Raw genomic sequence first — 27,541 nt, 5'->3', positions numbered from 1 at the left:
TTATTCTTATGCGTCCAACGCTCGCTCTCTCTCGCGCGCGCCTGTATGTGTGTGTGTGTCGCTCGCTCGCTGCACGTGTTCCTGCAGGCATACCAGTAAGTGAATGAAAAGATGGAACTCTGGAGAGAGCAACATACAACTGTCTGTGATTGAAAACTGGGTTTGGCAGATACATGCACATCTTTTTGAAAGTTTGGCCCTGTGCCTTATTAATTGTCATCGCAAAGGCAAATCTAACAGGAAATTGTCTTCGTGTTAAAGTAAAAGGCAAATTATCCGCGACAAACAAATTGTTTTACAAGCTGCATACCAACCCGCGGCGTAATATACGCCGCATAATCACACCGCTTTTTAAGCAGAGGGAAAAAAATGAACATTTGCAAAATCCGTAACGCTGCTTTCAGTAAGTACAATGCACACGCGTTTAATTTGTCGGCCACTTTTTGCCAGCCATCTTTTCTGGTTTGGGCTGCTTTTGCAGTGTTACCACTTGTGCATGTTAAATCTTGAAATCCTTCGAGTAACTAATTAACTAACTAACACCCACCCACCCATCCATCCATCCATTTTCCAACCCGCTGAATCCGAACACAGGGTCACGGGGGTCTGCTGGAGCCAATCCCAGCCAACACAGGGCACAAGGCAGGGAACCAATCCCGGGCAGGGTGCCAACCCACCGCAGGACACACACAAACATACCCACACACCAAGCACACACTAGGGCCAATTTAGAATCGCCAATCCACCTAACCTGCATGTCTTTGGACTGTGGGAGGAAACCGGAGCGCCCGGAGGAAACCCACGCAGACACGGGGAGAACATGCAAACTCCACGCAGGGAGGACCCGGGAAGCGAACCCGGGTCCCCAGGTCTTCCAACTGCGAGGCAGCAGCGCTACCCACTGCGCCACCGTGCCGCCCGCCCCCCACCCACCCAGCTTGTGTGAAAAAAATGCGCCCGTTCTTTCATCATTTTGTTGCAGCCTATCAAAGACTTGCTGATCATGTTTTCTAGACCCAATATACATTGTCTTTTCACTCAGCGCGTGGGCGCGCATTCATCTCGGATTATTACATCCTGCTAGACTAATCTGCTACATGGCTGCGTTTGAAAAACCAACTTATCCCTGATGAGTTTCACTGGCATTAATGATTAGGAATCTGGTTGGAACAAAACCCTGCATCCACAGGGGTTCACCAGGAGTTTGGGAAACACTGCTGAACACAGACGAAACCGATGAGGAGCTGGGGCGGGCAAAGTAGATGCAGCTATTGATTATTCAGTGTTGTTTACCTGGGTGTCTGATCTGCGTTGACTGACATGGCTATTTTGTGCGTATCCCATGGTTGTCTTCCGGCAGTGTGAATGCCTCGAGAGACAGGGCATCCTTGTGTGGTGAGTTGTTGCAGTTTGTGACCACGTCGCCAAAGTTATCCCAATGTTGGCAAACAAAGCCAACAGCCATGTTGCGAAGTTTGAGAGCAACAGTTTCGTCAATGACATTTTTCCAAAAAAACCCGACTGATAGAAACAAACAGTTACCTGATGCAGGAATTTCTATAACATTGAAAGAAGTGTTGTTTCCATGAAATACATTTGAACCGGTAGCCATGGAGGGCAAAAGAACAGTAAACGTGGCTCACAGCTGGGTTTGGACAGCAGCACAGACCAAAGCGAGTGAGTATGTGTTTGATGAGCTGTTCGAGTTGGCGGGCAGTGCTCTGAGGTGCATTCCCGATCACGTGGGAGGAGGGGTAGAGTTTCTGGGCAGGGCTTCGTTGTTCCATTCCCATGGTTTTCGATGGTGGACGCTGTCGGGTGTAGCAACCGAAAAGAATAATGAAAAGTCAACGTGGCTCAGAGGTGCCTGTGGACTCCTAGCACAGACGAAAGGGACTAACTGGGTGGTTGGTGAGTTTTTGCGTCCGGGCACATGAGCAGGCAGTGTGAATGCCTAGAGAGCGAGGGTAGACGCGGGCCGGGGAAAAAGAAGTGTTGATGGGCGGGGAAACGTCTTCTGTGTTCCTGCAGGACCATCTAAGAAGATGCATGTTTGTCGTGGATGTGAATTGCTGTATGTAGTGTGTAAAACAGTTTGCTATGGTGCACGCGGTCGTGCGTCGTAACCGAAAGTCAACGTGGCTCAGAGGTGCATGTGTACTGTAGCACAGACGAACATAAATGACGCCGTTTTTTCCAAGTCGTCGTGTCCGAGTTGGTGGGCGTGGCTCTGTGAGTTGTTGTCGTATCCAATGGTCTTAGAGTTGGTGGGCGTGGCTCCTTCCTGCATGCGCCATGGGCGTCTTACTTGTCGGCGGCTTAGTGAGTCCATGCCCTTTCCTGCGTGCTTTCCATGGGTGGCTACTTGTCGGCGGCTTAGTGAATTATATATATAGATCTTATTAGAGTCCCTTCCTTTTAAAGATCCAAGAGGACATTGGGAAAAAGATCTCTTAATCAATATATCAGAATAAGAGTGGAAGGTAGCATTGCAGAGAATTCACTCGAGCTCCATATGCGCAAAGCATAGAATTATTCAACTAAAAATTATATATTGAGCTCATCTGTCTCACTTAAAACTGTTCAAAATGTTTCCAGGGCAAGATCCAACCTTCGAACACTGCAACCAAGCTCCTGCCTTACTGGGTCACATGTTTTGGGCCTGCACCAAATTAACATCATTTTGGACCAAAATTTTTAAGTGCCTCAGACAGCCTTGGTATCATAATTCCTCCAAACCCATTAACAGCTGTATTCGGTGTTCTTCCAGACGGACTTGAAGTGGAGTAGGACAAGCAAATGGTGATGGCATTCACTACACTTTTGGCACGCAAACTTATTTTGTTAAATTGGAAAAATCCTAACTCTCCTCTGATAAGTCAGTGGGAAACCGATGTTTTATATTATTTGAAATTGGAAAAAATCAAATTCTCATTTAGAGGATCTGTACAGAATTTTTTCAAAACCTGGCAGAATCTAATCAATAATATTTTAGAATAAGAAAAAATAATTATTTCTGCATTTCTTTCTCTTCTCCATTTTTTTTATTTACCTATATATATTTTTTCCTTTCTTTTGTTTATTTTTGCCCTATGAAAAAGCCCTAAGCAATTCTCTTTTGGCCATGCTGTCTTTCTCAAGGGTGGGGGTTTGATTTGTCTTCATTTTTTTTGTATAAATTGATCTATTTGTATGGAATGATTACAATAAAATTAATAAATAAAATTTAAAAAAAAAAAGAAACATTGGATAAACATTTGCCAGTAAATTAAAACTAGAAATCCGATTACCGTATGCTTTAACATGACAATGATCAGAACAATAAGCAAGTGACTTGAAATGAAGGAATAAAGATTTTCTTAATTTGCAGAGTCAGGCACCTGACCTTATTGTGATTCAATTGAAAATATGCAACAAGACCTCAAAGTTATTATAGTTTTCCAACTAACTTGACACGACTAGAGCAATTTCACAAGGAATAATGGTCAAAGTGATGTACAAAGTTATTATGATGACACACACTTCAATTTTTTTTTTATTTGTATTTTCTTTATTTGGGGTGGCTTTGGGAAGATGAATGTTTAACTTGCAACATGTTTCTCAATTTAAAACATTTTTAAAATTCTAAACTGAGACTTTAAGGGTGAGATAAAGGGCTGAGCACTTTCAAGTCACTATATATATATATATATATATATATATATATATATATATATATATATATATATATATATATATACACAAACACATACTTTATTACTGTAATGCATATACAGTATGTGCAGTTTTTTTTACCAAGCTTGCCCAGTGAGCCAATATCTCTTCCCTCCTTGTTGTAATATTACTGAATTTTATTAAACTGACGGTAAAAAATGTGTTGCTGTTTTGCTTGATGGTTAACCAGGTTCTTCGTAAGTTCTCTGTGTGGAAACTTAGATACAGGCAACAAGATTGGCAGCAACAGACCCAAAAATTATTGTCGAGTTGAAATAAATTGATGGGAGTTCATTGCTATTTTATAGTTTTATTCAAATTTAAACTTCGTTTTCAGCTTTCAATTACAAAATTAGTCTATATAGTAAATTTAAATAATTAAATATTTGTAATAACAGGTTATAACACCTAATGTTTGTGATAAAAGACTGCTTAAATTGTTCACATTTCTGTTACTGAAGGTGGCTAAAAAGAATCAATGTGGTTCTTCTGTAGCAGTGGTTCTCAACATTAGGGCTGGATTTAGACATTATGAGGCTCTGGCTATATCAGGTATAGCTATAGGAAGCTATACATGCCTTATTTGCGTACAAGAAAATAATAATTACTTTCTAATGACCTCATGTAAAATTCCTAAAAGTAATTGACAAAAAATGAAATACAGTTTTTAGGTAAGGAAGACAAGTTTGGAGACAGGTTAGTTATACTCATTACTAATGGAGCTGGAGAGTGGTGATATGTTGCATATTGATTACATGCAAGTAAGAATTTCACTCTGTCGTGAACTGGAGCCTCCATGAATGCAAAAAGGGTGCGAGACCTCAAAAAGGCTTCACTGGCCAGGAAAGGCCTCTTCCTGCCTGGAAAGTAGGCTACACAGGCCTAAAAGAGGAAAATATAATGAAAAAAAAAATACATCCAAAAATAATATTTACAACTCCAAAAAACTTCAGAGTAACAACAAATCCCACTGAACTGCCTGTGCATAATTGTAAACATCACAGAAAATACATGAAAATAAAACACATAACAGCTCAGAAACCAGAACAATAATAGAATGCATAAATACAGTATGTGCAATGTCATAACACACTGTACTATGTACATGTGATAATGATGACCCTATAAACATGTAATAAAAGTAACTTTTAAAAATGCATAGCAAGCTTTTTCTGGGCTTTCAATAGTGGTAAATAATTTTCTTCTTGAGTCCATAGACCAAATATGCACAGTTTTATCACTGGCCACATGAACTTTCTGCTTATGTTTACAGGGTGAGATTTTAACTTTCAAGAGTCGTATGGAGACGATAAAGGCGGAGGTGGAGAGGCAAAAGCAGGTGTTGATCAGACTCCGACACATGCAAAAAGATGTGTGCCTGTCAAAGGATGAGGCAAAGGTATTTCTTCAATTATTTCAAATCCAGATGTAGATCCAAGTATATGGCCATATTGAGGCAGGTAATCTTATGAAACTAAAAGTTGATTTATATTCTTTAAGTATTAATTTGATTTTAATTAGCCAATAAACCATTTTAGGGGTTGAGGTGTTGGGTATACAGATGCATTTTTAGCCCTTACAATGTAATAATTTTGAAATTAAAAATAAGACTTTTCTCTGCAAAAGGTTTTATAAGAGACTGAATTTTTTACGATTCTACCAGAAATACCTAGCTTTGTGCAATCTAATATTTTTTTTTACAATTGGAATTATGAGAATGCAAAAGATACAGAATTTTTTGTAGTTAAGAAAAGATTTATATATCAAATTAAACTAGTAAACTTGGAAAACTGAAATGGATTAAGCAGATACTATTAAGGATGAAGGATCACAGAAATCTCCTCTGCTTTCTTAATATACAATACTACAGTGCAACAGAACCTCAACTTATGTAAAATAACTTTTAAACAAACTGGTAGAGGAGCTAAAAAAAAAAAGGGAAAAGAATGTAAAATAAAATTCGCAAGAACAATGACATTGGTCTCTCGTACTATTTTACACAAAAAACTGCGCACAATGGAGCGGAAAAAAGCGAGATACACGGCTGCCAATCTTTCTAGCCATCTCATCCAGAGCAGAGGAGAAGAAGATGCAAGATGTGCTCTTTCTCTTATTCTTACACTATGTCACTAAACAGGGCATGCAATGGCGTTGGATCTCCCTTGGCTAACTGTGATGTTTGTGAAACTGTGCTTGGTTGTAACTTTGGCTATGTTTAACTACAATTTCAAGAGCCTGAGTGGGCCACATTGTACCATTAGTCTACATTGGCGTATTGTATTTAGTAAGTGATCTACATTTGCATTTGAAGCTGCTGGTATCCATGCACAATATACCTGTTACAGGCAAGTTAGCTTTACTTAGTGGTAATGCAAATAGTTGATGAATCTAGAAAGTATCTTTTGGATATCATGAGGCTCCACTTTGAGTCTAAACAAATTAGACATTTTCACTGCATATAGGTAGTATGTATTCAGCTGATTATAGTTTTTATTTATAACAATAAATATTGTTTTCATTTGACTTTTCATTTTGCTTTATTTGTTATTCAAAGTCAATAAAATTAGAGTTCAACATTACATATTATAAAAAAAATATTACTTATTACTATTCAAAAAAGTTGAATACTCCTTATAGCTTCATAAATAATTTTCAGAGACCCGTTTTTAAATAATTTCCGATATACCTGTATATGTAACACTAATTTCAATAAATGATGGTTAAGTTAATAAAAAAAAATAAATTGTATAAAAATAATATTGTTCTGCTCTAGGAGGCATCGTGTCAACTGTCAGAGAGTGTAGCTTCACCAAGGACCTCTGGAGTTCCAGTTCTGTGTGTTAACTGGCAACAGTACATTGTCCTGTTAATTTATCTAGTTGACTGGTAACAAAACTATTTGTCTATTAATTTATTTATTAGGCAGCATTGCAACGTCACAAATTGTTGGCTGAGAGGAAGCATCATGCAAGAGAGCTACTCAAGACCAAATATGCCAAACAAGCAGAAAAAGAACGAGACCGTCTGGATTCTGTTACGTGGCCAGTGAGTTTGAGTGGAATGAAATGTGTACAGTAGACACTGAGCTCTTTTAAAGTTCTTTTGTGTGTCTGATGTTTTTTTTGTTGTATCCACTGTGTTACAGCAGTGTTTATTAATATGGATCATACAGTAGGTAGAGCTGTGACCAGATGAGGTAAGTCGAAAAGTACAATGGTCCTCGTTTTAGCAGGTTTAATGCAGAGAAACCACAAAAACTTGCAGCCTTTTGTGAAAGTTTCTAAAACCAGTCTGTGGAAGAAAAATGAGGCAATTATCAAATTGGAGGTCTTTATTACAGTACATCAGTTTGTTCAACTTCTGTCAAAGATAAGATTTGAATAATCTTCTGTGCTTTGAGTTATCATATTTAAAGGAACCACATCATGCCTGATTTTGCTGACTAGTTAACTCTGTAGAAACAATGAACACATCATTTTTGGTTTATTAATTAGAGAAGTGATGAATTTGTTCTTATCAGATGTTTCCAGTAATCCTATCTCACCTACATAATACAATACCTTGCTTTCAACCAACACATCCTTGTGACCATGAAATGACCCACAGTTAACACCTTCATATACTAGAGTTAAAAATGGGACATTGCTTGTCTTCTAAGGAAATACATTTATTATTTATGTGACACTTCGTCTTGTAAATGCCACATTGCAAAAATGCAAGTATCTGCTCTGTTCAGATAAAAAGGCAATGTGAACAAATGTCATATAGATAGAAATATAAATCAATAAAGCAAAATTCATAAAAGATAAATATGCTTATTGATAAGCATATTAAATTCCAGAAGACTGTCAGAAGCAGGAATAAAATAACATTTACAGATTATTATCAAATATGGTCAGGATAACAGATGAATTTAATAAGTTAGCGTCACTCTTTAGTTACTGTCAGGACATATCCAGAGATGGTAGGTGACACAAAGTGAAGTTTCACTGCCTTTATTACTTTTTTTTATATACTGAATATTTTAGTTTGGAAAAACCAGTAAATCCTAGCAAGTTAAACCGTGCATCTGCTCTACAGAGATCACATCGACACAAAAGGTTACTTGTTCTTAGATTGTTCTTGCCTTGCACATGATGCTTGCTTGGATGGGTTTCAGCTTCCCTATGACTTTGCCCTAAATAAACACGTTAATAAAAAGGATAGATAGATTTTCTCTCTCTCCTTGCATGCCTTGTTAACATGAATTCACCACCTGCCCCTTTCAAACTTTCTGCATGTGCCTGATTTTATAGATGCCAGATGTTTAAAGATTCTACTTAATTTTAATATAACTGCAAAAAAAACAAAACAACTTAAACTACTAATTAATGATCTGGTGCTTAGGTACTTCTAGAACCATTCACTCTCAGGCTGGCCATGAAGTAATCTTTCTCCATTGTGGCTTAGATCTGTCCAAAGTCATTTCCTGGTGGACTGGTACCTTGTGTGAAGCACCATCATTTCTGAATGCCCAAACCAAATCCACTGCCTCCTCTTCATCTTGAAAAACAGCAGTCTCTGAAGTAATTTCATATTGTTGATCTTCTTTTACTATCACAAAACTTCAAAAGCATTCGTAACAAGTTTACTAAAAGGTAAACATTACAGTGAATATGGAGATGTTTGAGCAGATGAAGTACTGTAGTTTTTTTTTCATTAGACTTACTGATTTCACACATCAGAAACAACAACGACAACAACAACAAAAAAAAAACAAAATTAAGCCAAAATCTGTGTTTAAAGAGAAAGGGCAGGAAAGTTTACTGAGGGTCACAACAGGGAGCCTAAGAAAAAGATCATTAGAACAGCAGTGTGAAAGTAAAGGACCACGCGCTTGATTTAATTTTTGTTTTTGTTAACTAGGGGGCTTTGCCCCCTGCTTGCTTCGGTCGCCAACCCCCATTTTTGTTTTTCCGGATACACAATTTTATGATTTTTTTTTTCTTTGAATTGTTACTATTTCATTAGTTTTACTTTTATTTCTGGAATTCTGTAAAAACAATATTTGGAATCTTTCGAGTCCCAATGTGCTGAATCTTTTTAATGAGGTCAGTGAGACATGTGTTTAATGACTTTGTACCATAATTCAGGATAGGTTTCTCGGTTTGGAATTTCAGCACAGACAAAACGATCCACGTCATCAGCAGTTAATAATTTCTTTTGCAAAGTAACCAATAAATGCATGTGAGGTAAACTCCGTTTTTGAAATTCTCTGACTTAAACTTCAAAGCCTTACAATATTTACATACTTCTGACATATCACCTATGTCCATATATTCGATCTCTATTCACCTTTTCGTTATTTCTCCGAGTAATAATTTCTCTTTCTTTACGCTAATGCGATGTTTACTTTCTTTGTTTTGACACTGTCGTTTTTTTCTGCTTTCATATTCTGTATCTTGCTCTGCATGTGTTTCACACCTACATTTTTTTGAGGCTTTTGAATTCCAGTTTTCATTTTCTCTAACCTGCTCTGCATGTGTTTGGCCCCCTTGTTTCTTAACCTCTTTATGATGTTTTACTTTGTTTTCTACTCTTTTATTTCTGACCTCGCTTTATCCTGCTTTTGTTTCAGTGACACCTGGTCCGTGGTGATTATTTTCCCTTTTTCAAGTAATAATTTCCTTTTGCACTACTGCGATCTTTACTTTCTTTTTTTAATACTTTCTAATTTTCCTACTTTCATATTCTTTAACTTTCCCCACATGTGTATTGCGGCAATGTTTTTTTTTTTTTAACCTTTCGAATTCCATTGCTTTCATAATCTCTAACCTTCTCTGCAAGTGTATAGCGCCAACGTCCGAATTGGACGTGCTTTTTTTTCAATTCCACTTGTTCCGGGCTGATAATTACTTTCCTTATTTTCTGAATTTGCACCTAGATTATTCTTTTTCTTTTTTGTCTCTCCAACACTTTTGAGTCTCTTTTCTCTGCGCTGCTTTCTTCTTCGCTTAGTCGTCTACGTTTCATCTATAACGTATTGTCCTTATATGCTTTATATGCGCTGAGAGCCCTGGATCTGTGTGTGCTCAAAGCCAAAACACGACTGAGAGGTTTGATGACCGTGGTCTTATTTGGTTGTAAGTAGGGCGTGTTTTGCAAGATTCTCATGTTCTACGTCATCGCGAGACGGTCCTGGGTCAATCTCTTCGCACAAAGTCTCATGTTTAAGGTCCCCGCGAAACGCTCCGTGGCCAATCTCTTTAGTCTCATGGGTCTTTTAAGTGTCTTTCATGATCTTAACGTGAAGATCACGTCTCGACGCCCTACAGTTTCTCTGCAGGAATTTTTTTTTATAATAGAGAGATTTGTTTTTACCCAGTTGGCTTCCTGTCCTTTTTCAGTAAATCGTTTATTTATGTCCACTAGCCAGCCTTATAATTTGTATCACCATTTGAAACATTGTGTTTGTCTTTATGCTCTCCTACTAGCCAAGTCCACTTCATTGTGCACTACCGACTACTCCATGGGAGAAATCTCACTGAGGGAAAAGACAGAATATAGTGGGGCCAAGGAAGGTAACTGTAGCTTGACCCAAAGCCATTGTGCATCACATAGAAAAGCTATAAAGGGTGTTCTTTGTCATACTTTATTAAAATGAAATCAATTTTGTTACAGGTTTGTAATCATATAAAAAAGTATTAAAAATTGATGGTTCCCTCATAAAACCACCTAACGCATATTATTACCCACCAGTTTTTTACAGTAAAGGTTCACAGAGAGCTGGATCTTCTCTATAGGTAGTGAGGCCAGTGCATTACAGGGTACACAGTATTGATAAAACAATAGTATAAATAATACATTACAACCATAGAGAGGCTAATGAGGAGCAAGGTCAGAGAGGTAGGATATTAACAATACTGTTAACGATACAATAAAAATCACCAATGCCAAAAATTAAAATATGTAATCTACCATGAAGATAAGAAAATTAGCATTTTGATAAAATAAAAAAAAAGAAAAGATGAAGGCTTTCTCTCAACTGACCTAATCAGGGGAGCCTCTTGGTATAAGTATTAATTTAGAAAACACTGCACTGATAAGGAGTGGCGATTATGTCATAGTCCGTGTGGCATCATGCTCTGCAGCCCCAGAAATGAATTGCATAAACATAAAAAATAGCAATAATAAATCAATTTGAAAATAGTATTTCCCCAGATTTCTTCTATTCTTTTCCCTTTTTGGAAGTTTTTTCTTGTCATTTTAAGGAGTCAATGCTGGGAGGCTGTCAGAAAACAGTGCCTACTAAAGGCCATTGCGGTACTCCTTGTGTGATTTTGGGCTATAAAATAAATAAATTATTGCTGTAGTTTTTGATTGTTGTACTGTATAATTTGTTCATTTACAATGATTTTTATTCCTCTTTTGTACAGAAACAGCCTCAGATTATTTGGAGACAGAGCCGATATGATGCCCCTGAAGAGGAGGAGGCAGAGAAGGAAGGCGACTCTTTAGAAGAGGCATTTGGAAAGCTCAGAGAGGCAACTGGTGCCACTGACACCGAGGTGAGACTTTGTTAGGGTGTTCTGGAATGGAGTGGAACTGCCTGGAGTGCAAAGTGATAGTGCCCTGAAAAAACTGGTTTGGCATTTCATTTTTTTTTTTAAAGAAAACCATGTTATACAAATGAGGTTATATGTTTCAGTTTATACAATACAAAAATATATACAATAACATTTCATATGTTTTCTGACAATTCAATACAGACTTGAGATATTTTTCTGAAAATGTTCTTTACTTGTATGTATTTCTTAAAAGGCTATTACTAGCTGCCAGTTCAAGTATTCAGACTTAAGGCTGTTGTGACGGTTTGACAGAATAATGAACAACATGTATAATAATTTCTCATGAAGTCAGTTTATTTTTTAGTAATTAATTAATGTTCTGCTTGGTACTATCAGCATACAGACTGTGCATGCACAATAAAATACAAGTGGCATCTTTAGACAGTACCAGTGGACATCTTTGGAAAAGGACGGTTCCTTATTTACTGAAATTCTGAAATTTTTCTCGGAATAGTTGAGTAACTACATCCTTATGTGCTGTTCTAACTTTGAGCAAAGACATGATTTGTTTGTGAAAACAAATGTAGATTTAATAAAAGAAACTCTTGCCTGGGCAACCTAATATTACTTAAACAATAAAGTTTTTCAGTGGAATTAATAATTCTTCAAGAAATAAAAGTAAATCTGTCTCAGGGTTACCTAAGACAAATCAAAATGTCCCCTGTTCCACTGCACTGCCATGTTACTCTTAACTTTTTGTTGATTTTCCACATGAACAAGAACAGTGACTATTACAGAATAAAATTGTCTTAATCATTTTAAAACTTATGGTATATTATGTCATTAATTAAAACCTTCAAATTTAAAACTGTGGATGCATTTTATAAATGTATTTGTTATTCATCCATTGTCCCCTATTAGCCGTTTCTAATCTTAAAGAACATTAGCTTATGTTGGTGAGAATACATTTAGTTGTATATAAGTTTAAAATTCTATTTTGGGTGCCTGCTGAATTTTCATGCAATAGATCATATTTACTTCTGTTTATGTTTGTCTATAAGTGAGTTTTCATATTCATTTCTGTTTATTCTTTTGTAATGCTCTTCACTGAGTACACAAATTACACTGAACATTTATAGTAAATACTTGCATTGTAATAACCTGAGTAAATACTGTATCTGCTCTTTGGTATACTCTCCCTAATATACAAAAACAAGTAGCTACTGTATGTACAGTACTTGAGTTTATGTATACTTTCCTATTATCATCTCATAATATTTGTACTTAATTTATGTTGAATGGAGCTACGATATGAAGTGTTACTGCTTTAGTATACCCACTAATATCTGTCGTCTTCTTCATGTCCTTACAGAAAGTGGTGCAGTTCTTTATTTGTCAGGGTGACACTCAAAAGCGCTTGGAACATCTTGCTGCAGAAAATGATATGCTCCTTCAGTGCCTTAAAGAAGAACAAAAAAAGCTAAAGGATGAACTTAACCAAATCAAATATTCTGGAGGTGCCAGAATAATTCAGTATGTACTACCATCCACTTTATTTTAACAGAGTTAACAGACTCTAGGTGTAGTTTTCTCAGTACTGTGAATACATTTAAAGCCATGACTCACACGACAAGTAACTTTAAAATACTGCATAAGAGTATTTGCAATTGCAATTCAGGATGTAATTCTAATTGCAATTCAGGTTGTGGGCTAGAGCCCCTCATAATCAACTAACTTTGTATGAGGAAACGGTTCACTACATTGCCCACTTGTACTGTCATCCATCCATCCAGGGCCCATTTACTGTTTCCATTTTCTTTTGTATATATTACTAAAGATCTTCTTATAGATTCTTAACAAACTAATTTATTCATTCTTTTATTTACTCTGCCTTTTTAAGTATATTTATATTTTCTGCCATATGAACAACAACGTATTGACACAGCTGCTTCACAGTCCCAAAAACCTGTTAGATTCTCAGTACTATCTTTGATGTTGTGGAGCTTGCAGTTCTTCCTAAAACTATTCTTAGACAAGGTATATACAATAGGAAGAATTAATCACTTGAAGGATAATAAACACATTTATATGTCTCTACTGTGGGCATAACTACACAACAGATGCCATAGCTAATCATATGATGAAATTTAAATTCTTGCCATCAAAGAAAGCTCTGGTTAATGTTTCCCTTGGTAAAGATGTTACTTTCAACTCCACTAATTGGTAACTTGCTGTATATACTATGTGTCGTAATCTAGCAGTCTGGAAAAGCAGATTTTATTTATTGACTATCTGGGATTATACAGTATCTACATTATATTATATATATTCATGACACAGTACTGAAACACAACACTACTTTGAAAGTTAAAAATGACCAAGCAGTATCTCAGAAGCAGAACCAAGATAGATCCTAGACCTATGTGGTGGACGGCCGGGTCCCATGCCTGGCCGGGACGCCCCTTCAATGCACGTTCCGGAGGAGCAACCATGGGCTGGTTTAATACCTCCCCCGGGACGCTTGGTGGCAGCCTCCCTGGCTGACGGTGGTGCCTCAGCTTCCTGCAGGGCTCCATGGGAGATAGAGTTCTCCACAGCCCTCTTGGGCTCTGGAGTAGTCGCCAGGGGGCGCTGCATGGGTCCCTGAGCCCAGCTGGACTAATCTTCAGCCCCACACGGGAGTGCAACCGGAAACAGGTGATCAAGCACCTGGAGCACTTCCGGGTGGGCCATAAAAGGAGCCAGCAACCACCACTTCACGGCCAGAGTCTGGAGGAGGTGGACGAAGCTTGACGAGAGGAGTGGTGGTGGTGCCAGAAGGGAGTGTTGGAGAGTCTGTTTTCGGGACTGTGTTGTGCCTATGGGGTTCACGTGGAAGACGTGACCCACAATTGAAGAAAAATTTAAGTCTTTTGTTTATTTTATCTGTGCCTCAGTGTCAGTCTGTGTCGGGTCAGGCGCAATATAGCGTCTTGTTACACCTATTAATGAAGGGGATGGACACTATCACATGTTTGCTTCCATCATCAGCTTCTTGCTCAGATTTGAATTCCATCATAATAGATTAAGTCTAGGTTTCTAACTACTTGTATACATTGTTAAACAAAAACACAATTAGGCCAGATAGTAATGAGTTCTTATAATTCTATGAAGAGTGATACACAATAGACAGATGGCATTATTTTAGCTGAATTTGTGGCTGTAATTGTTTGCTTTTTCACAAACTACCCTTGGCTTTAATGTGTACACTGATAATGACTTATGTTAGACTGTTAAAAAAGATAAATCTTTAACTAGTTAGCTTAATATGAACTTTCTTTGACAACATTTCCCATTATCTCTCCTTTGACTGGAACCACAAACAGGGTTTTATTGGTGCCAAACTTCAAAAATGTATGTGTGTTCTTTATTTTGACTTTAGGGAAAAAAAGGAGATAGAGGACCTCACCTACACGTTAGAGGCAGAACTGAAACGCAGGGATGAAGCCAAGAAATGGGCAAAGGAGCTGTCCAACAGAACTCTGAATAAAGTGAGGGCTGTGCTTGAAACACTTGTTGAGAAGCTACAGCACATCAGCAAGGTACTTCCTATAAACATTTGGGACTTTCCAGAGGCTAAGTAAATAATTTAAAAGTGTCAAGTGTGTTTTCAAATGGCAAATTGATTTCTCTTGTTCTGTACATATACAGTATACTACATACTCTCTGTTTGTGCAGAACTATAACTAATACATATTTAATATTACTGTACTGAGAGCACAGTCATTTGTGGGCAGAAATAGTGTATAAAACGGTTATGAAAGAGTGCAGTGGGGCTGTCCTTCTGCATCAGAGCAGACTTATCAAACTGTCAAGTTTAGATGTTGTATCTCTTAACTGGATAATTAGGACAGAAAATGGGCTTATGGGATCATTATTATTACATGTAAAGAGTACAGTGAATTTCTTACTTGCACATGCTAATCAACATGCAACATTCCCTTATTAGTGAGTGTAAAAACCTTACCACAAAACTTCTGTATTTCTTACCTGAAAATTTTCAGAACTCAATTTACAACAGTCTAGTATTAGGAGACATGCCAAATTTAAAATTGTCTTTGCTTTGCCCAGCTATCATCTTTCCCTCATCCCGGTCAATGGCTACTCAGCCCAGAATTTTGGGTTGTCAGCAGCTGCTGCAAACTGTTCCAGGAGTGACAACACTTAATCATTTCTAACCTGGTGTGCATGTTGAATTCTTTACCAGTATGATGAATTTGTTGCATGTGGATGCTGGTTAAGAGTAAATCCTGCAGTCTCCAGCTTGGTTCACCTGCTACAGAAATCTGTATGTTCATCACTTGTTGACCTGGGGAGGAGGTAGAATAAGTGACTGAATGTAAATCACCAAAATAATTATCTGATTTGGAATATGAACACTATATATAAACTGCTTAAAAAAATTAAAGGAACACTTTGAAAACACATCAGATCTCAATGGGAAAATAATCCTGCTGGATATCTATACTGATATTGACTGGGTAACGGGTTAGGAATGAAAGGATGCCACATCATTTGATGGAAATGAAAATTATCAACCTACAGAGGACTGAATTCAAAGACACCTTGAAAATCAAAGTGAAAAAATGATGCAGCAGGTTAGTCCATTTTGCCGAAATTTCATTGCAGCAATTCCAAATCGTACTCAGTAGTTTGTATGTCCCCCATGTGTTTGTATGCATGCCTGACAATGTTGAAGGGGGGGGGGGGGGGGGGGGGCATGCTCCTAATGAGACGACGAATGGTGTCCTGGGGGATCTCCTCCCAGATCTGGATCAGGGCATCACTGAGCTCCTGGACAGTCTGAGGTGCAACCTGGCAGCGTCAGATGGACTGAAACATAATGTCCCAGAGGTGTTCTTTTGAATTTAGATCAGGTGAGCGTGGGGGCCTTCATCAATTCCTTCATCCTCCAGGAACTGCCTGCATACTCTCGCCACATGAGGCCAGGCATATATATATTTTTTTTTCTAAATGCAATCAACATGTTTCTCCTCTGTAAACTGTTTAAAGTGGTCAAGTACCTTGTGTTTTTTGCATTGTGATCCAGTCTCTTAACATTAACATTACATGCACAACTTTCCTTCAGTTACTCAGACAATAGTAGCCTTAATGGCCCACACAAACTGCTTCAGAAATTCCTTTCTTCCAAGTGCCATATGGCTTTTTAACCTGAAATATCAAAGATAATTAAAAGGTGTGTGTAGTTTTCATATGTATTGTGTAACTGTTTTAGTTTAAGTAAAGTTTTTGAACTTAATGTCAAATTTTTAGAAACAAAGTGCTGCTTTTTTCAAAAGATATAAATGTTTCAGAACTTTTGTGTAATTTCTAACCAGTCTGTATATGATATTTTTGTCTGTTATTGGATGCAGCCGAGAAGTCCATTTCATGTTTTCTCGTGCAAATATGACAAAATAAAAAGCCTTGAACTTGACCTCTGCTCATGCAACTGCTTTTTTTTACTTAGAACAGCAAATTGATGTGCTTAGGTGAACGAATAAATATATCTTTCTTACATTACAGAAGCATGCCAGATTAATTGTTTCATTGCTCACACTTCTTACAGAAAATATGAATATGTTCCATACTCCTTCACCAATATCATAGCCACAAAATCTTGTAGAATGTAAAGCAGATTTAACATGTTTACACTCAACATATTGCAATCGGCAAAACTGAGTAGACATTTACTGTAGTTATAGGAATAGACTTGTACCATAGTTCAACACCAACCTTATTTGAGCCATTGTTTTTGTTAGTAAACCTAGTCAAGGATAATGAAACTGTGTCTTTGTCCTCAGAAGTTAGACATTTAATTTACTCTTCACTTCTCCTTAGGAATACCAGTTGAAGTGTGATGTTTTTATATCAGTACCTAAAATTGAATGTGCAGAATGAATTAAATATCCTCTGTGAAACAACGGACCTTTCCTTTTTTATTCTATAAATCTTCAGAGGATTATGTCAATTTGCTGCATCTGTCTTCCTCCATTACGCTGTGCTTTAGTAATTTTATTGCCTGGTAATGACCAGTTTCACGTGATATCTTTTCTATATTTTCCTCTGATATTTAAGAGAACAAGGTGATGGTCATTATTGCTTAGATGTGAGTGCTGGATGAAACTTATTTTTGATGTTTAAGAAAAGTTTTGCTCTTATGTATTTTATTGGCTCAATTAGGGAACTTTTATTGTCGTCATAGATTACTTCCTTGTTTACCAAACCTGCCTGTACAACTATAAAGCCATCCTATTCTAGGCCACTTTCATAATTCATTCTATCCAAACCTTAATACAGAGTGAAGTTATCCATCACTGAATAGCAGCTATTTACATGTACAGAAATAAAGTGCAATTATATATATATATATACACTAGGGGACCTTGCCCCCTGCTCGCTTCGCTTGCCAAAAAACACCTGCGCTTCATGCCATTGTGAAGAGGGGGGCTGAACGCACCCCAAGGGGACGTGTCCACTCCTCCGAAACCACGCTTAAACGGTGATACAATGGGATACAAATACATTTTTTTAACTCCTCTTTACTTGAGCAGCTGTTGGCTTGCTGCTGCTTTTTTGTCACGTGATCTGCACTTCGCTCACCTACCCTCCCCCCCTCCCATGCCAGCACTACGCGCTGCCATGCCGTGTGTTCTGAACTTTGCTCGCATACCAATCCCCCCCACCACCACGTGCCGTTGTGAAGAGTGTGGCTGAACCCCTCTTAAACGATGATACATTGGGAAACAAGTAAGTTATTTTTTTTTTTTTTTACCTCCTACTGGCTTGCTGCTGCTTTCATTCCACGTGATCGGCATTTCAGGCGGCGCTTCAAACTTTTAAAAGCCTGTACAGCACCTGTCCTTTTGTCCTCAAACACTATGTGATCTGTTTCTGCTTTTCCGTTATTTCACTGAGTAATATTTTCTGTTTGTTTGTGTTAATGTGATCTTTTCAATCATTTTTCTGAGACTTTCGAATTTTCCTACTTCAATTATCTCTAACCTGCTTTGCATGTGTATCATGGGACTTGCTTACAAAGGTTGTAAGTATGACGTGATGTGCCTGTCTCGCGGGATGTGAAAGCATCTCTCTTCAGAAGAGCTCTCTTGCCTCGTACCCTCCACCATGTTGGAAAAAATACTGCTCAACTTAGAGGAGTTAAACACCATTGCCGCATTATATAAAATCTTATTAGAGTTCCTACCTTTCAAAGACCCAAGAGGACATTGGGAAGAAGATCTCTTAATCAATATATCAGAAAAGGAGTGGAAGGTAGCAAAGCAGAGAATTCACTCGAGCTCCATATGCGCAAAGCATAGAATTATTCAACTAAAAATTATATATCGAGCTCATCTGTCTCGCTTAAAACTGTCCAAAATGTTTCCAGGGCAAGATCCAACCTGCGAACGCTGCAACCAAGCTCCAGCCTCACTGGGTCACATGTTTTGGGGCTGCACCAAACTAACATCATTTTGGACCAAAATTTTTAAGTGCCTTTCAGACAGCCTTGGGGTCACAATTCCTTCTAACCCATTAACAGCTGTGTTCGGTGTTCTTCCAGACGGTCTTTAAGTGTAGAAGGACAAGCAAACGGTGATTGCATTCACAACACTTTTGGCACGCAGACTTATTTTGTTAAATTGGAAGAATCCTAACTCTCCTCTGATAAGTCAGTGAGAAACCGATGTTTTATATTATTTGAAATTGGAAAAAATCTAATTCTCAGTTAGAGGATCTATACAGAATTTTTTTAAAACCTGGCAGGATCTAATCAATATTATTTTAGAATAAGAGAAATAACTATTACCACATTTAATTCCCTTCTCCATTTTTTATTTACCTATATATATTACTTCCTTTCTTTTGTTTATTGTTGCCTTATTAAAAAGCCCTAAGCAATTCTCCTTTGGCTAAGCTCTCCTTCTCAGGGGTGGGGTTTGATATGTCTTCAAAATTTTTTTTTGTTATAAATTGATCTATTTGTATGGAATGATTACAATAAAATTAATAAATAAAATTAAAAAAAAAAAAAAAAGAAGAGCTCTCTTCAAAAGTGTTTCTCTGTCTCGCTTCAAAAGATCATGTCTCGTCGCCAGAAAAAAGTCTCATCCCAAGATTTTTTTATATAATAGACAGATTTCTTATGATTGGAACACAAAATTAGAATTTGGTCAGAGTCACACAGTGAGTCACAGTTGAAGGTTAAACTAACCACCATGTACTTCACAATCCAAGACCATAGCTACTAGGACACATTTCTTGACTATGGGTACAGATTTGAAGGTAGACAAGACATACCTAGAAGTGATGGATTAAATGTCTGTCTTAATCCCAATATATTACAGTAATTCAGGAAGGAACAGCAAGTCATTATCATATTCTGCTTCTGCTGATTCATAAGCAACATACAAATTAATTATTACTTTTCAAGCTTGCGTAAAAGACCAATAATAAAACAAAATAGTGTCACGGTAAAAAAAAAAAAAAAACAACAAGATTTAACCTATGTCCAAAACCTTTGGGATTTTCAAATAATGCTAAAGCAAAATTTGATTTTATCTGAGTCACAACAAAGTATATCTTTGTAATGAATTTACAGACAAGTAATTTACTGTATTTTCTACTCTGCATTTGGATGAATAAAAGCTGTAATTTTGTTGTGATTTTTTTTTTCTACCACTCAGTATTGAATTTTGTTTGTTTATGGTTTTCTTCATTAGCCTAAGATCAGTCCCCTTTCAGTGCGCCATGTTCCATCCTTAGAAGAATATGTCTTGGACCTCTTGTCTAGTGTGGAGAAACAGCTAATGGTGATTATGGAGGAATTCCGTGGCAAGGATCTGGCAACCATTCAGAAAGAAATGAAAGATAGTAAGGTAAGAAAGCAATAGTCATGGGTCAATAATGCCTGTAAATTAATTTCAGAAAAGGATAACACACTTCACTTGGACCTGCACTGGGGTGGTCCGTTTTATGATTTGGTTAAACCTGTATGAATTCTGCTGACAGTGGACATATCAGGAGTAATCCTGTGAAATGTACTAGTTGGGCTTCACCACTTCTTCTTCTACTGATTCAAGTTATACACAAAAGAAGACAGTTATACTTCAGAATGGTACAGGAGATTTAGAAGAATAGTGTGGTGCAGTTCTTCTTCCTCTCTCCAATGGCTCCTTTCAGTCAGGATTCATTTTCTTTTAACAAATCCCTGTAGTTAGCCAGTACTATTCTCAGTATCTCTCTCTCTCACTGTTTACATGAGACTCTACTGTAAGACTACAGAATTTATATGTCCTGAAGTCCTCAGATCACTGAGCTTAACTTTATCAGTTTTATCTCTAGACCACCAGCTTATGGGCCAAGATTTAATAGTGAACCCATTATGAATTGAAAAACAGCTAAATGTTCCTTCTTGTCAAACAATGATAGTGGAATGAAGGAAAAATGTAGCTGCATTTTGCAATTCAGTTGGACCTGGAGAACAAACAATACTGTAGTTTATGATAAATAAAAGGGTCAAATGCTTTGCCAGTCTTATCACAAAACATCTTCCTCAGCAGGTAACTTGACTGTAATCAATCCATTTATTTGTGATATATCATCCCATCTGCGGTGGGTTTGCACCCTGCCCGGGATTGGTCCTTGCCTTGTGCCCTGTGTTGGCTGGGATTGGCTCCAGCAGACCCCCGTGACCCTGTGTTCGGATTCAGCGGGTTGGAAAATGGATGGATGGATGGATATCATCCCATGCTGTCCATTCTATTCTGTGATTGCCCTTTTGCCCCATTGTTGCAACAGAATAAGACCAAGAAGACCAATAGCAATTGTATCGACCTAGTGCTGTAGTCAAAGGCAAGCATAGTTGGGTTAACTGACTAAAATACTCTTAGGACAGTATTCTGAAAATCAACAAGAGAAACGGACACAGTCCTCACTGGGATCAGATAGGACATGGACAAGAATATTTCACATTGTATACAAATTTCATTTAAGTTATAAATGGATTACACACCAGAATACCAAAATATATTCATACCAAATATTATGGAGGTGTGCAAACTCCCCAAATCACCTTCACCCACCATATGGCTTTCGGAGGTTTCAGCTACAGCAGTAAATGTTGACACTTTGACAATCATTTCAAATGCCATATTACTGCCCCAAAGCAGATGTTGTGTTTTAGTGGCAGAATCAAACATGCAGTTTGTTTCCATACCTCAGGGTTAGCTGGTGCACACCATACTATGTTTGAATTGAAAGATCATTTCTGCTTTGACAATTGCTTTTGGTGGAGTAAATTGTGTTGGCACAGATATCAAAACATCAATATTTGTATCTGGTAAGTGGTAATGAAACTGAGAGTTGAACTTATGAAAGAGAACAGCTAATGAGCTGACGAGAAACATCCCAAGTCCAGTTCCCAAAAAACTCTCTCTGAATCTCTTTGAGGGTGCTTCAAGGCCATTCTGCATGGCACCCATCACCTTACAGCAACCTTAACCACTGACGTCTTTAACACTAGAATCCCCGAAGCCTACGAAAAAACTCGTAATCCCGAGCCACCTTAAATTCCTTTGCACCATTTCATCGGCAGACTGCTGTCCCATTCACCCTAACACTGCAGCTCAGCTTGGGCAAAAACTTTGTCAGCATACACGTGTCGGTCAAACACAGGAACCTCTGCAGTCTACATGTGACTTTATGCTATAGGAAGATAAGTAAATAAATTAAGGTAAATAGGTAAATAACATTCGATCTGGCTTTTATATAAAGACCATCACAAAACATAGTCACAAATAGAACTTTGCACAATACCTTGGCAAGCTCGGCATGCCCTGCTCATCTTCATCTGAGTTCACCTCTGTTATAGCACATTTTCATTTGAAAACAGCAGTGTCAGATCGTGGGGAGTCTGAACGTGACTGAGAGAATAAAACTGAATAAAAAAAAACCACTAACCTTTAAGTACCATAAATTTACACTGGTTGTTACAGACTCAGATCAAATGTATGTTTTTATTGTATAATGATAACAATAAGAGCCACTCACTACTCAAAACAGTAATTTTGGGAAGTGGCCAGAATCGAACCCACGGCTTCTTGATTATGAATCAGCAGTTCTTACCATTACACCACCCAAGTATTTGTGTCAGTGTCGTACCCTAACCCGATTTCTTTTTCTTTGGTTATATTCTTGAATAAAAGCACACTTGTTTTGTTATACATGTACCTTTTGTCAAAGTGTTTATTTGATATTTATTGGCAATTCCATTAAATGCCACCCGCTTTCCATTGCACCGACGTTACGAGTATCTAAATATGCTTGAACTTCGTCCTGAATAACGTCCTTCGTCCTTTGAATAATGTTACGCGTACTCTATCGTGCCCTTTATGAATGTACTTATAGATGTACTTAATACTCACCACCGATGCACAATCGAATTGTTCGAGCAAATACGGGTTATATGGTACAATCATTGAATTATCGATCATCACATTTTTACCATGTTTCTTTCCGTGATAAGTGTGTTGTTCGTGATTATCTCTTCGGCGATAATCAGGAAAGCCAGCCTTAGTCATATCTGTTGATTGAACAAATGCTTTAGGAAATTTCTTTAAACACTTTTTTCTTTTGAGTCCCATCCATTCATCCATCCATTATCCAACCTGCTATATCCTAACTATGGGGTCACGGGGGTCTGCTGGAGTCAATCCCAGCCAACACAGGAAACAAACCCCAGGCAGGGCGCTCACACACACCAAGCATGCACTAGGGACAATTTAGGTTCACCAATGCACCTAACCCGCATGTCTTTGGACTGTGGGAGGAAACCCACACAGACACGGGGAGAACATGCAAACTCCACGCAGGGAGGACCTAGGAAGTGAACCCGGGACTCCTAACTGCGAGGCAGCATCGCTACCCACTGCGCCACCGTGCCGCCTCTTTTGAGTCCCAACATACTGAATCTTTTAAATGTTGTCCGTGAGACATGTGTTTAATGACTTTGCACCATAATTCAGGATAGGTTTCTCTGTTTGGAATTTCAGCACTGAAAAACCGATCTACATCATCAGCAGTTAATAATTTATTTTGCAAAATAACCAATAAATGCATGTGAGGTAAACCCTGTTTTTGAAATTTGATTGTGTAAATGTATGCTCTGATTTTACCGAACACCGTTTTGAGTTCATTCAATAAAAGTAAGACTTTCTGATAAAACAATCTACTTACGAAAGTCGGAATATCCAGAGACGATGTAGCCAGTGGCATTGTTCTCAAGAATTGAAGGATTTCTGGCCACTGTGGATTGCATGTCATTGTAATAAGTAAATCTGGCCGCCCGATAGTTTGGGATATTGCCATTGCATCATGATATAACTGTTGCAATGCTCTTGGACTACCTTGATATGATGATGGTAATATTACTGCTTTACCTATTTCGAATTTGTCTGAACGATTGATATTTGAATTTTGAATGTGATCAATGAGAAAAGGAAAGAGTAATGGATCGGAATGTGACAATTTATTTAACAGAAATGACAAATCATGCTTTGCTTTTGGATATACACGAAAATCTATTCTGTCTTTGATATCTCTGTCTTTCAAAACTATTATCGCTGACAATTGATCACATGTTGGTTTATTATAAATGCGACCTTGATCTTTCGGATTCATATAGAAATCCAAGAAAATTTATTTGTCCGTGTTTTGCAAATAAATTTTGTATAAAGTGTGAATGTGTGGATTTGTATCTATTATTGACTGTATAATTTCTAATACGTCCGATCATTTATCTCTTTCGATTCTATGTTGCATCGCTTCTCCGTGATCATAAATATACACCTGACCGAATTGTGGTTTCTTCAAAATTAAACTTGTCGTAGCTTTAATTGTTGAGGCACCACACATTCTCATAGCGTATGGTCCATTATTGTGTAAATCTATGTTTTGTGCATTGAATGATGCGAACGCAAACAGATTATTTTAGATATGGATATTTTGCCTGTAGTGTTTGTGGATTTCACTTTCACCAAACAAGAAATCTTTTAATTCTTGCGGATACGCCTCTTTGCACATAGATTATTGTTGTTCTTTTTTGCATTCTTTTCTCAACAACGCTTTTGGGTCTGTTTTCGATGCACTGCTCTTTCTTCTTCACTTAGTCGTTGATGTGTCATCTAGAACAGTGGTCCCCAACCTTTTTGACAGCAAGGACCACTTTATTAGATGCAAATTTTTCCACGGACCAGTCGGGGGGGGGGGGGGCAGTTTTATACACAATTTACATAACATTTCTATTATTATTAAGTTATTAAGCAGTTCGCATACGTTTGCAACCGGAGATTTTTCTTCTTTTTTTGCATATAACAAAGACACATGCTTTGCATTTGCCATTCCAACAGATTGCACATCACAAACATTAACACTGTTATTGTTTTTTTCGTGTCTGCTGTTTCTATAGGAGGGTGACAATGAGTTAAATTCCAATGGATGTTTTTCAAATGTTGACAAGCAATAAGCAAAAGGTATCACTGAAAACCACAGAAAACAAAAACAGCAAAAAAAAAAAACAGTACGAGGAAAGTTTGAAGAAAGAATTTTTTTACAATGTTTCTGTTTGGGGATCGTTGTGCAAACGTGCACATCTGAGCTGCGACCACAGATCTAACTGCTCTGTGGATGATTCATTCAGGCATTTCAAGGTCACTTCGTTGTAATGAAAGCATCTGCTGAATGTACTTCGTAGTAACGCGATTTCTATAGACTCGTGTCATATGGGGAAACTGTCGGGACCGTAACAATACTTTGTTGTAATACTCTCTCACCTCAGTCTCTCTCCTCTCTCTGCGCCGCTGCAAAGCCCCGCCCGCCAAGCGTTCTGAAAAGTCTGAGTGAGTCTCCGTTGCCGGCAGTTCTCTCGCGGCCCGGTAGTGGGTCGCAGACCGGTGGTTAGGGACCCCTGATCTAGAACATATAAAATTATTGCCCTGATAAAATTTATGATAGTTGATAGCACAGGAAGTGTGTCTGCCAAAAGCATTCACACGACTGAGTGGTTAGATGACCATTGTCTTGTTTAAAAATGGTTGTAAGTAGGGTGTGACTTGAAAGAATTTAATGGCAAAAGTCACCGTCTTGCGGGACTTGCTTCCAAAGTTTGTAAGTATGATGTGACTTGAAAGAATCTCATGTTAAAAGTCTCTGTCTTGCAGGACTTGTCCCAAGATTTTTTTTATTATAATAGATTGATTTAAGTTGATAGGACTGGCGAGCTTTGTTGTGCTGAATGGCCTGTTCTCATCTTGATTGTTCAAATGTTCTAACCTGCATGTCTCTGAACTATGGGAGGGAACCAGAGCACCCGGAAGAAACCCACCCAGACTTGAGGAGAACATGCAAACTCCATGCTGGGAGGACCTGGGATGTAAACCCTGGACTTCTTACTGTGAGGCAGCAGTGCTACCACTGCGCCACCCATTTCCCCATATAGCTGCCTAATATTTATTAAAATGTATTAACACACTTCAGTTTTGTAATTTCTTCATTTACCCCAAAACATAGAAACTGGGAAATAACAGTTCATCTGGACTACTGTGTACAGTTTCGGTCTTCAGGCATGAAAAGGACATAGCAGCACTAGAAGTAGTCTGGGCAAGAGTGACTAGGGTGATTTCAGGGCAACGGTGGCTGAGTTATGAGAAAAGACTAATAGAGTTGAGTTTTTCAGTTTAAGCAAAATGAGATTACGAGAAGAAATGATTGAAATGTAAAACCTAATGAAGGGAATTAGTACAGTGAATCAAGACTGCTACTTTTGAATGAGTTCATTAAACTTGTTAAGGATAAATTTTGCACAAACATTAGAAAGGTTTTCTTCAAAAAGAGGACCATAGACACTTAGAATAAGTTACCAAGTAGTGTAGTAGACAGTAGAACTTTAAGGACCTTTGATACTAGACTTGATGTTATTTTGGAAGAATTAAGTGGATAGAACTGGTGAATTTTGCTGGGCTGAATGGCCTGTTATTATCTAGATTTTATTTTAAGTTTTTATATTGTTAACTGTGTCTCCTATTCGTTTTTATCCCTTCAATCTTTTAGAAAGATTATTCTGTGCTGGAAGAGATCATGCCACCTACTAACGTTAGAATCAAGCTGCCAATGCTTCCAGGTGAAGAGATGGATGAAGGTAAGTGATTATACAGATTAGACTTGAAACATAAGTAGTTGCTTACTTGAATTAAGGAAGTTACTTTTTATCTTGGGGAAGAATGAGTTTCATTATTATCTTTTCTAATTAGTGTTGCACTTCACAATGGACCAGCAAACCATTGTGTGATGCCCACTGCTGATGTGTTGGGCTCTGGCTCTTCTTAATGCTATTCTGCTGTTTTGGACACAGATAAATAAATGATGCATAAAGCTATTGTAGTGGCTGTGATTAGAATGTGGATGCAGCTATGCCTCTTCTAAGATGTAAGATTGAACCTGGGCACTGTTACTTTTGCTTCTTGCTCTAATTCCCTGCTATTGCCACACTTCCTACTCATTAGGGACTTTGTAAAGGAAATTATGCTCTAATTTTATATGGTTTACTGCATGTTTTTCACAGAAATTGAGGACAGTGAAGAAGAGGATCCTGATGTTCTCACTCGTGAGCAACTGAAACGGCAGTCACAAAAGATTGTCAATTCAAAGAAGAGAAGAGGCTAAATTATAGATATTGGACTTAGATGAACAAAAGCCTGACAAAATAACAAGCTGAACCAACTTAATGGAGCTGGTGTTTTGCTAATGGTATGAAGAATTTCTCTCTAAATGATTGCTTGAATGATGATGGAGTTTTCTTCTCAGTGTAACTTAGTTTCAGGCCATCATCAATACTACCTGTGCAATACCATAAAATAAAAAAACCTGAATTCTTTCCACTGACCTGCCACTTATTTACCAGTTGTCTACATAGATTAACTTTGTGTTGAAGAACAATGGCCTTCCGGCAGATTTTGTTTATTTAAATTAGATTTCACGTAATGAAAAAATGCCTCATCTCCTCTTTTTTACCACTTTTCCTAGTGAGAGTCATGGTGCCAATAGACCAAGCAGGTCAGCTTAGACTTCCTTGTCCCCGGTAACTGATCGCAGCTCTTCCTGGGTAATGCTCAGATGTTTCCAAGCCAGCCGAGAGATATAATTCCTCCTGCATGTCGTGGGTCTGCCACTGGGTTTCCACCCAG

The 27,541-nt window shown here is 37.9% G+C and overlaps 1 protein-coding gene across 1 annotated transcript in view; it reads left to right on the top strand.

The window, feature by feature from the left end:
• The window catches only part of LOC127526602 (outer dynein arm-docking complex subunit 3-like), a 64,308-nt gene extending 36,994 nt beyond the window's left edge, over positions 1 to 27,314 (top strand). The window contains exons 6-13 of the mRNA XM_051922480.1: positions 4,988 to 5,113; positions 6,637 to 6,759; positions 11,130 to 11,261; positions 12,634 to 12,794; positions 14,683 to 14,842; positions 20,024 to 20,179; positions 26,409 to 26,496; positions 26,920 to 27,314. Of these exons, the coding sequence (XP_051778440.1) occupies positions 4,988 to 5,113; positions 6,637 to 6,759; positions 11,130 to 11,261; positions 12,634 to 12,794; positions 14,683 to 14,842; positions 20,024 to 20,179; positions 26,409 to 26,496; positions 26,920 to 27,020 (1,047 nt within the window). The 3' untranslated portion in view covers positions 27,021 to 27,314. The remainder of the gene's footprint in view (positions 1 to 4,987; positions 5,114 to 6,636; positions 6,760 to 11,129; positions 11,262 to 12,633; positions 12,795 to 14,682; positions 14,843 to 20,023; positions 20,180 to 26,408; positions 26,497 to 26,919) is intronic.
• The last annotated feature ends 227 nt before the right edge of the window (positions 27,315 to 27,541 follow it).

Source organism: Erpetoichthys calabaricus, chromosome 2, assembly GCF_900747795.2.
Source record: "Erpetoichthys calabaricus chromosome 2, fErpCal1.3, whole genome shotgun sequence".
Lineage (NCBI taxonomy): Eukaryota > Metazoa > Chordata > Cladistia > Polypteriformes > Polypteridae > Erpetoichthys > Erpetoichthys calabaricus.
Note: the sequence above shows the minus strand (reverse complement) of the source record. Positions and strands in the feature narration are given on the sequence as shown.